The sequence below is a fragment of the Lagenorhynchus albirostris genome, chromosome 10 (assembly GCF_949774975.1).
Source record: "Lagenorhynchus albirostris chromosome 10, mLagAlb1.1, whole genome shotgun sequence".
Classification (NCBI taxonomy): domain Eukaryota; kingdom Metazoa; phylum Chordata; class Mammalia; order Artiodactyla; family Delphinidae; genus Lagenorhynchus; species Lagenorhynchus albirostris.
In genome coordinates, this window is record NC_083104.1 from 32,029,320 (window position 1) to 32,040,550 (window position 11,231).

General features: G+C 36.7%; 2 protein-coding genes across 2 annotated transcripts in view; one reads left to right on the forward strand and one right to left on the reverse strand.

Annotated features, from left to right (window-relative positions):
- DNAH12 (dynein axonemal heavy chain 12) overlaps positions 1-10,945 on the forward strand; it is a 230,090-nt gene extending 219,145 nt beyond the window's left edge. The window contains exons 71-75 of the mRNA XM_060161532.1: positions 1,110-1,314; positions 7,183-7,320; positions 7,775-7,866; positions 9,163-9,230; positions 10,451-10,945. Coding sequence (XP_060017515.1) covers positions 1,110-1,314; positions 7,183-7,320; positions 7,775-7,866; positions 9,163-9,230; positions 10,451-10,641 — 694 coding nt within the window. The 3' untranslated portion in view covers positions 10,642-10,945. The remainder of the gene's footprint in view (positions 1-1,109; positions 1,315-7,182; positions 7,321-7,774; positions 7,867-9,162; positions 9,231-10,450) is intronic.
- APPL1 (adaptor protein, phosphotyrosine interacting with PH domain and leucine zipper 1) overlaps positions 10,636-11,231 on the reverse strand; it is a 49,237-nt gene continuing 48,641 nt past the window's right edge. The window contains exon 23 of the transcript XR_009542754.1: positions 10,636-10,846. The gene's annotated coding sequence lies outside the window, so the exon portion shown is untranslated. The remainder of the gene's footprint in view (positions 10,847-11,231) is intronic.

Here is an 11,231-nt window from a genome sequence, read left to right on the forward strand (position 1 = left end):
TTTATTTATTTATTTATTTTTGGCTGTGTTGGGTCTTTGTTGCTGCACATGGGCTTTCCTCTAGTTGCCGCGAGCAGGGGCTACTCTTTGTTGTGTCGCGGGCCTCTCATTGTGGTGGCCTCTCTTTTTGAGAAGAACGGGCTGTAGGCTCATGGGCTTCAGTAGTTGTGGCAAGTGGGCTCAGTAGTTGTGGCACATGGGCTCAGTAGTTGTGGCTCGTGGGCCCTAAAGTGCAGGCTCACTAGTTGCGCTGCATGGGCTTAGTTGCTCCGCAGCATGTGAGATCTTCCCAGACCAGGGCTTGAACCTGTGATCCTTGCATTGGCAGGCAGATTCTTAACCACTCTACCACCAGGGAAGCCCCTGCTTTGAATTTTCAAATTGAATTTTCTACAGTTAAATACTGGCTTAAGGAATGGAGAATTGTTTTGGTTATGAATTTTCTAGTGTTTCCAAGTTTGTTTCAGTTTCCAGACTTTTTGAAATTTTAAAATAAAGCATATTAAAACACTATGATGCCTTAATTAATTTAGTTATTCTTATACAAATACCATATGTACTTACATATCATAACATACTCTCTCTCAGTTGCTTAGGCTTCTAGGCTAAAACCCTCACTTCAGGTATATTTATGGTGTTCTTAGCAGTTTGGGCCTCAGTGGGAAACAAAGTACTTGCAAGGGTATAAATGAATATACACTGTATGTTTTAATTCAGTGTTTCCAAAGTTTCAGCCATTGTATCGTACCTTTATAACTTTCTTCATATTTGCATGTCACCTATAACATTATTTACCTGATATTTTTTCTTAAATCATTCTCTGTTTAAATTTGCCTGGTCTTAAGCAATAATACCTTGAAAGCACCAATTTTGATACGCAAGTTATATTATTTTCTATATTTAAAAATACATATGTAATAAATAAGATGAAAAATGTGCATCCAAGTATCACCTAAAATTACTTTATATTATCAAGTGGGAGGTGACCACACTTTGGGAATACACTCCCATAAAGCTGTGAATGGTATCCTGCTATTTCTTCTACTGGAAAGACTGTATGTTGGTATTTAGTATTATATATGTTGATGACACAATTTCTTTCCTTGCAGTTTAATTAAAACTATACGCAACACTCTACAGGACCTTGAAAAAGCTATTAAGGGCGTGGTTGTCATGGATTCTGCTTTGGAGGCACTCTCTGGCAGTCTGCTTGTTGGAAAGGTTCCAGAAATATGGGCCCGACGATCATACCCAAGTCTTAAACCCCTAGGAAGTTACATCACAGACTTTCTAGCCCGGCTGAACTTTTTACAGGTTAAAAATTATATATAATATATATATATTATAACGTATATATTATTTCATTTTTTGGGAGATACTAGAAGAGATACTAGAAATTGGCTGTGGTCACTTGAATGTCTCTGAGTTAGATGAAATGGATTAGTAGTTTCATGGTAATCTAATCAAAATTTTAGAATATTGAAAATTATACACATTTCAAAGTACTAGTAGAAAATTAAAATTTTATTTTACCCAAACCCAAGTAATATGTGACATTTATATTTTTGAAGATTCACAACTTGGTCTTGTGATTTTCCTACTGATGGTAAATCACAAAAAGAGCCTGAGGCTTGGATTTATCAATAATTGTCCATTATCTAGAAATCAGTGCTTCTTATCTCTTATCTCATAAAACCAGGGAAAAGATGGAGTGCTTTGAAATCTCCGAACGCTTCACCCTGCAATCTCACACATAAAGGATGTGTAAGGCAGCACACTCTTTTTCCTCCCCAACTCCTCTGCTTGCCCCCATCTTATGGTTGATGCTTATGTGAGGATAGTGGGTGGGGAGAGCCCCCAAAATACATTTTGGAAATTCACATAGGTATATGACCTCTCAGTGTTCAGTTGCCCTTTTATTATACAAACGCTTTATCTGTTTCACTATAGAAGCTAATAATAAAATAACCCTACTTGTGAAGATGTGGAGAGATAGGCTTTCTCATACATTGCTTTTTAATTTTTGCCAATCTGATAGGTCAAGCATATCTTTGTTTCAATTTGAGTTTCTTTGATTATTAGTGAGTCTGTGCTTCTTTTGGTATGTGTGTTTGCTGTTTGTGTTCTCTCCTGTGAATTGCCTATTCATCTCCTAGGCCAGTTTTTCATGGGACTATTTTTGTTTGTTTTAATCTTTTTATAAAATTTTTAAAGGTTACTTTCCATTTACAGTTATTACAAGATATTGGTTTTATTCCTCACATTGTACAATACATCCTTGAGCCTATCTTACACACAGTAGTTTGTGCTTCCCACTCCTCCACCCCTATATTGCACTCCCACACTGGTAACCACTAGTTTTTTCTCTATATCTGTGAGTCTGCTTCTTTTTGCTGTATATACTAGTTTGTTGTATTTATTAGATTCCACATATAAGTGACATCATAAAGTATTTGTCTTTCTCTGTCTGACTTATTTCTCTTAGCATAACTTCCTCCAAGTCCACCCATGTTTCTTCAAATGGCAAAATTTCATTCTTTTTAATGGCCAAGTAGTATTCCATTGTATATATATACCACATCTACTTTATCCATTCATCTGCTGATGGACTCTTAGGCCGCTTCCATATATTACAATTGTAAATAAGGCTACTATGAACATTGGGGTGCATGTATCTTTTCAAATTAGTGTTGTTTTTTTCCCGATATATATCTGAGACTGGAATTGCTGGGTAATATGTTAGTTCTATTTTTAGTTATTTGAGAAACCTCCATATTCCACAGTGCCTGCAACAAGTTAAATTCCCACCAACAGTGTACAAGTGTTCTTTTTTGTCCACATCCTTGCCAGCATTTGTTATTTGTGTTAATTTTGATGATAGCCATTCTGAGAGATGCAGGGCGATATCTCGTGTGTGTGTGTGTTTTAACATCTTTATTTGAGTATAATTGCTTTACAATCGTGTGTTAGTTTCTGCTTTATAACAAAGTGAATCAGCTATACATATACATATATCCTCATATCTCCTCCCTCTTGTGTCTCCCTCCCACCCTCCCTATCCCACCCCTCTAGATGGTCATAAAGCACCAAACTGATCTCCCCGTGCTCTATGGCTGCTTCCCACTAGCTATCTATTTTACATTTGGTAGTGTATATTGGTTGTACCTTCTCCCTTTTCATTTCTGATTTTATTGATTTGGGCCCACTCCCTTTTTTCCTTGATGAGTCTGGCTAAAGGTTTATCAATTTTGTTTATCTTTTCAAAAAAACAGCTTTTAATTTCATTGATTTTTTTCTATTTTATTTATTTATTGATTTTTTTCTATTTTAATTTCATTGATTTTTTTCTATTTTATTTCTATTTATTTATTTTTAGTCTCTATTTCATTTATTTTTGCTCTGACCTTTGTGATTTCTTTTCTTCTATTAACTCTGGGTTTTGTTTGTTCTTCTTTCTCTAGTTCCTTTAGGTGTAAGGTTAGGTTGTTTATTTGAGATTTTTCTTGTTTCCTGAGGTAAGCTTGTATCTCTATAAACTTCCCTCTTAGAACTCCTTTTGCTGCATCCCATAAATTTGGGATTGTTGTGTTTTCATTTGTCTCTAGGTGTTTTTTTATTTCCTCTTTGATTTGAATTGCCTCTTCATCTCCTAGGCCCATATTTCTTTTAAAATTTTTTAAAAAATTAATTGTGACAGCCTGGAGGGGTGGGATAGGGAGGGTGAGAGGGAGGGAGACACAAGAGGGAAGACATATGGGAACATATGTTTATGTATGACTGATTCACTTTGTTATAAAGCAGAAACTAACACACCATTGTAAAGCAATTATACCCCAATAAAGATGTTAAAAAAAATTAATTTATAGGAGCTTTTTATGTAGATTATACACTTAACAAAAGAATCAGAATATAAGGGCTTTTTTTACATTTTTAAAAAAAATTTATTTATTTTTTGGCTGCGTTGGGTCTTCATTGCTGTGTGCGGGCTTTCTCTAGTTGGGCGAACAGGGGCTACTCTTCATTGCAGTGTGCAGGCTTCTTGTTGCAGTGGCTTCTCTTTTTGCAGAGTACAGCCTCTAGGCACGCGGGCTTCAGTAGTTTCTGTCCCTTATCAAAAGTATCTGACATATAGTTAATTCCATCCTCCCCTTGACATAATCTTGCTTTTTTTCATTTCCTAAACTTTTCTGAAATTTTAATCGGAAGTGCTTACGTTTCTCGTATACTGCTTTGTTCCTGAAGGGCCTTGAAGAGTCTTTAGCTTGGTCCCCTAGAGGGGTCCTGGTATGGTGCCAGCTGGAATAATATCCAGGACAAATTTCCTTTGTTGTTATTGTTAATATAAAGTTCATATCAAACTCTACTTTCCGAAATTGGCTTTCCCCTTGGAATCATTCTGTTTGAATGAGAAAGGAAAATCTCACTCATTATTGGGCATGTTTATCATCCTTCACCACAAATCTCTTCCCCTGAATGGATCTTCCCTATTGTTTTCTTACCCTTACAGAAGCTGCACAGTTTTCCCATCATCCTTCTCTCCCCTGGACTCTTGACTTTACCTCCTAATGATTCTTAGAGTTAACAAATTAAACAAATTGAGTCATCTGGAGTTTTTTCTTCTTTTCTCATTTCTCTCTCACTGTTCACCCTACTTACCTTCCCTTCCTCCTGCCTGTGCCTTTTTTTTTTTTTTAAGCTTTTTGCACACTGGTTGGAATCTCAGATTAAATCTGGGATCCGACACTTAGTATCTGTGTGACTTTGAGCAAGATACTTATCTTTCTACACCCCAGTTTCCTCATCAGTAAAATGGGAGGAATAATTCCTAACTCACTGAATTATTTCGTGGACTAAATGAGATGATGCATGTAAATTACTTAGCGCCTACGGTATGCACTAAGCGCTCAGTAAATGGTAGCTAATTCAGAGATTGTATGTAAGTAGCTGACCCAGACACTCATGACATTCTTGGCTAAATGAAGCCCTGGAGTGAGCAAGGGAATGTTCTATACACTTGCCTCTGGGTTCTTATAGCTTTCTTGTGCATGATACTAGTTCTGCTTGGTTTGTACCCTTGTCAAGCTCCATCTCTTTCTCTTCTTCTTCTTGATCTGACAGCTTGTACTGTTGCAACATCTCCAGCAGTGGTTTGTTCTCTTCTTCCCAGGGAGCAAAGCTGGCTTCTTCCCATAGTGTGCTGCTCACTCAGAGACAAAGTTTGTTTTGTTAATTCATCTGTTCATTCAAATGTGAATTGAGATCCACTTTGTCTAAAGCGCTTTGTTGCTGGATAAAGTTGCCAGGTTACCTTCAAGTTGCCAATAGCCTACAGGAAGATAATCTATGTATCTAAGAAAAAGCTAAGAGCAACATATAAGATGCTCTGGGAATTCAAAGAAGGGAGAGAGTTCTTTTACTTAGGAAAGCAGAGTTTGTTTATTGGATGAGGTAGCATTTGAGCTGGTCTAAATGATGAATGGTTTTGGACACTGCAAATAAAGGAAGGGGACTTAAGAGACAGCTGTAGGATGAAAGGCACTATATCATTTAGGATTGATTCTGTTGTAAAAATTTTGACATAAGCAAAAATTAAGTTTGTTCCCTCAGGTAATTGAAAAAGCCAGGGAGTAAAGTGACTCCAGGCAGCATTTGGCCTAGGGTGCAAATGTGGTTGCCTGATCCTGGCTTCTTGCACTTCTCTCGGCTCCAGTCTCTGTGGGTTAACTCCATTCTCAGTTAGGTTCTTGTCTGACGGTAGCAGGATAGCAACAGCAACTCTGGCCTATACATCCACAAAACTTCAAAGAGTTTAGAGTGAATCTTTTCCCCAAAAGTCCCAGCAAAAGTCTCTACATCTCTGGCTTTGATTGGGTCACATGTCCATTCCTGAATCAGTCACTATGACTGCAGGTATGATCAGCTAGGCATGAATGACATGCCCACTTCCAGAAGGTGCATTTCCACCACCAGAAGTGTTTCGATTGAAAGTGTAGGAGGGTTCATCCTCCAGAGAGATATAAGAGTAGTGCCACTTTAAGATAAGCAGAAAAAACAACAGATGTCCACCCAGTGCAGAGAAGAGACCACCAAAAGTACATTCTGATTAGAATGTAAGATTTTTAAAGGGGAACTAAAAGGGATGGATCTTTAAATACAATTTGGGGCCAGGTTGTGAAGTATCTTGAATAGGAGACTAAGATGTTTTAGACTTTAATTTGGTAGGGTAGTAGTAGATTGCTGAAGAATTAAAGATGCTAAAACTTGATCTAAACCATGCATGGAGAAGTGTATTCTGGCAGCATCGTTATAGATGTACTGAGCAGACAGAGGGAAGAAACAAGAAGAGGTACACATGATACAGAAAGAAGGCCAGGATATCTAAACTGGAACAGGGATAGTGGATGTGGAGGCAGGGAGTTTAAGAGGATTAAGGAACTGGAACCAACACATGAGGGCTATAGTTAGACAATGCATAAGATGTCTAAAGATGTTTGCTTTTTTTTTTTAATAAATTTATTTATTTTATTTATTTATTTTTGGCTGAGCCGGGTTTTCGTTGCTGCGTGCGGGCTTTCTCTAGTTGTGGCGAGCAGGGGCTATTCTTCATTGTGCGTGAGCTCCTCATTGTGGTGGCTTCTCTTGTTGAGGAACACGGGCTCTAGGTGTGCAGGCTTCAGTAGTTGTGGCTTGCAGGCTTTAGAGCGCAGGCTCAGTAGTTGTGGCACACGGGCTTAGTTGCTCTGCAGCATGTGGGATCTTCCCGGACCAGGGCTCGAACCCGTGTCCCCTGCATTGGCAGGCGGATTCTTAACCACTGCGCCACCAGGGAAGCCCCAAGATGGTTGCTTTTGAGTGGTATTTTTTTTTCTTTCTTTGGTTGAGTGGTATTAAGTAATGTAATAAACCCTCAAATAATTTACATTTGCCTTTTTGCAGAAGATTTGAATCTTTCAAATTTTGTTTTATTCAGGTTAATGTTAAGGTTAGTTTGAATTTTCCAAGAAGAGTAACTAGAAGGGATAAAAGGTAGAAGGGCCAAGATAGGTTGTGTGTTTGGTGTCAGGAAAGCGACCTGTGATGGAAAGTGTGGGCAACATACACAAAAACCAGAATCAGGAATTGTATGTCAGGTGATTCTTAAGTTGAAAAACGAACATAATGCATTTTTTTTTTCCTTTATAGGACTGGTATAATTCAGGAAAACCTCGTGTGTTTTGGCTCTCAGGTTTCTTTTTCACCCAAGCCTTTTTAACTGGAGCGATGCAGAATTATGCCAGAAAATATACCATCCCTATTGATTTACTAGGATATGAATTTGAGGTACAGTAAACTCCTTAAACTCCAGAGTATATCATTACATCAAAGGCATGTATTTAAGCAAGGAGGATATGGGGAATTCATATTTTTATAGCCCATTACAAACAATTCTACTTCTTTCCATTCTTTGTGTTCATGAAGAAAGTATATAATATTTGTCTTGCTATCTTTATGAGAGAATTTTTATATATCTCAATATTCAATTCAAATAATCTAATGCTGTTTTTCTATCTTAGCAAAAAATTAATATGAGGTACAGTAAAACCATATAAAATATGTCAAAAGCAATCGTATTATATATTTTTAGATTTACATTTTACTGAAAAAGTCTTACAGTTTAAGAAGCTATTATATGGAGGAGTTTCCCTGAATATGTTCTGAAGATTTAGCTACTGCTTTCTTTATGAGACAAAGTTGTCTAGGGAGGAAATCATTGCTAGTGTGCTTCTGCCTTCAGGTTATTTCTTCTGATACATCTGAGGGAACACCAGAAAATGGCGTTTATATCCACGGATTATATCTGGATGGAGCACGCTGGGACAGAACAAGGTCAGTAGTTTCAACTGCAAAGACCTATTCATTTGTAGTTGAATCATAGGTGAGATAAGCTGTCTGCTACCTTTCCCCCCTGCCATCCCCATCAACCAAAAGACTTCTTCTAGAGAATATAAGTAATAAATAATATCAGAATTCTTGCCATAAGTCATTACTCAGGCTCGGACAGTTAATGAGTGAGTAATTTCAGGTTCTGAACAATTTTGAGTTAATATTTCAATGGTCTTACTAGTAGAAAAGTTAGCTGAAATTATTTTCCTTCTTCTGTTTTATAACAGTTACGTTCTGTTTGGTAATGTGTAGGAGCACCTCAGTTTCAAAAAGTTTATAGTAAAGTTCCCATTTCTCCTGGTGAATGGAAAACTGTTTCTTGCATTTTGATGACATAATAAGTACATATTTTAAATAAATACTGAATTTCCAGCTTAGGAAACTAAACAGTGCATATGTGTGTATATATATATTTATATACACACAGAGAGACATATGAGAAAGGGAAAGATTATTTCCCTTGAAGCCCTGCTCTTTAACAATCCATTACTAAGCATAATCTTCTATTTCCAGAGTCAGGGTTACACTTTGCTCTCAAGGGAGGGTTAAAGCCCGAGGCAGGGAAAGTCACTTAAGAAGGAGCATGAAGGTGGTTTTACAGAGATGGTTCTAAGACAGTGATATGAGGAGACTTAGCTGCACATAGTTCATTTGATTATTTCTCTTTTCATTTTCATCATTCTGCTGACATTTCTCTTAACTTACGTTTCCTTATATATGTATTCATCTTTTCATCCCTTTCTTCCCTCCTCTTGCAAGCAAACAAGCAAGCAAAGAAACAAACAATGTAGCATAGGGAAAATAAACCACATTTTCTAGATAGATAGATCTGTGTTTGAATCCTCATGCTGGCATTTAAGAGCTGTGTTACTGTGAGAAAAGTACTCAATCTCTCTGAGCTTCCTTCCACTCTTCATCTCTGAAATAGGATTAGAAATGGGGACAAGACTATTGGGAAGGTTAAATGTGACAGCATAGTGTCTGCCTCATGGACAGTGCTTTTAAAATGGCAGGAATTGATATTTGTCCACTGTTTGACACATTGCCTTTCCATATTTTTCTTCTGTTTCTCTCTATTCTTCATTGCCTCTTCCTTGGTTTTGTTTGGTTTTTTTTTACATTTCTTTTCCTGCGTATCTCTGGTCCTCTCTTGTATTAAAAGCCAATAGCTAAGTAGCAATTTCTAAGATGCAAATTTTATTTTATTTCTAATAAACATCTGTCAATTTCTCTTCACAGCGGATTGCTTGCCGAACAATACCCCAAACTTCTGTTTGACCTGATGCCCATAATATGGATAAAACCAAGTAAATATATTTCTAACAGAACTTTGTAGAGTTTTAGGAAAGATAATGATAGATATTATAACTGCTTCCCCAAATAAGTCTCTGTTCAAACCTATTAAGATTTTGTTCAATTATAGTAAATAGTGACTTAATGTTTACAATGGAAATATATTGTTCTGCCTTTTTGGGTTGCATTTATATTATTTTAGGAATATTATTCTGCCTCTTTTTGCTCTTATCCCATGGGATATAATATTTCCTTTGCCCCTCCGCTACACTTCTCCTTTTTCAGTCTAGAGCTTCCCATCAATATTTTGATTCTGAAGTGCCTTTGCATACCTCTCAGAGACACAAATAGGCTTGACACAGTCTCCAGCTAATGACTAGAGTTTTCTGGCTATAAGAAACTCCTAGGCCTAGGAGCCAGCCAGGTGCCCCAAGGTACAGATGTTGCAAGCCACACGGGGTGGAGGCCAATTTTGCCCCCTTGGGAAACCTACTTGTTCCTTCCCTCCTTCTGCAATCATCATTTCCCCACCAAATCTGAACAATTGAAGCTCATTCTTTTGTTTTTTCTTTCTTCTCTATTTTTTAATTCTCAAATAACTGTAAATGAAAAATTTATAAATTACCCAATCACCACTCAACCCATTAAGCATTTTTTATTATTAAAGCAGTTCATTTATAACTATGACAAATGTGGCTTCAGTTTAGAAAGATTCCTAATATCTCATATCTGGCTTTTCAAGGATTGTGTATAGATTCTTTCTGTGAGTAGGTAAGAGTTGGTATATTTTTCTTAGTAATAACCTGCTGAAAAAAAATAGTAACTTCAGCTTCTAATTTATGGATTTCTTGTATTAGAGCTCTAAGCAGCTGTGTTTCTCTTTCTGCATCTCCTCCATTACCTATGCTGTATTTCATTCCTTCTTCCCTAATTTCTCCTTCTCTCCCAAGTCCTCTTGAGTGTTTTCATACCTGCTAAGTGATCAGGTCTTTAAAATCAATTCCTGTCCTCCAGACCTAGAATCATGTACCATATGAAATCATTTACCTTGTTTCACAACCATAATTATATGCCAACTGTAAAAACACAACAATAATAACTTTAAAATGTTCAATATCATAATCATGATCTTAGATTTAGTACTGGTCATTTTATTACAAGATAAATAGTTGTTCTTTTAGTACCAGTGGCTGTTTTCCTTTTATCAAATGAATATATTTCCTTTTTCTTCAAGCTAAAAAGTCTGAGATTGTGAAGTCGAATGCTTATGTCTGTCCTCTTTACAAGACAAGTGAACGTAAAGGAACTCTTTCCACCACAGGACATTCGACTAATTTTGTCATTGCAATGCTGTTGAAAACAGACCAACCCACTCAACACTGGATCAAACGTGGGGTTGCTCTGCTTTGTCAGTTGGATGACTAAATTGGACAAATTAAGAAAACATCTGAAAGAAGTTAAAAAAAATTGCCTTCACTTACTTGAAAATATATATATTATAAAACCCAAGTATCTTGGTGTAATTCTTTTAAATGATCTTTGTGAGTGGTCTTTGCATTGTTCTCCTCCCTGATGTACCAGTCTCACTTGGAGCACAGCCTTCCACATGGACCCTCAAGATCACAGACATCTGTGGAAGAAAAACGTGAAAAGAAATGTGGAAAATCTTTGAAACTTTTATTTAGTTCCTCTTTTTAGTTTGATATATATGTGAAAAACAGATTTAGGAAGACTGGATAAAATTTAACTAATATCAGAAATTATCTGTTTCACAAGTGTTAAGTCATTTCATCAGCTTCAGTAATAATTTCTACTCACCTATGTGAAGTGATTATACACAAACATTTCAAATACAAAAATAAATAAATTGTAAATAAGGAAAATGTTGAAACAATTTCAGAATGAAACCCCTTTCTTCATACTTTTAAAACATTAGTTCCATCTCTCACAGTACCCCTGTGACAAGGAAAGGAAACGCAAAGCAGTGAATTGACATGCAAAGGCAGTGAGATGAC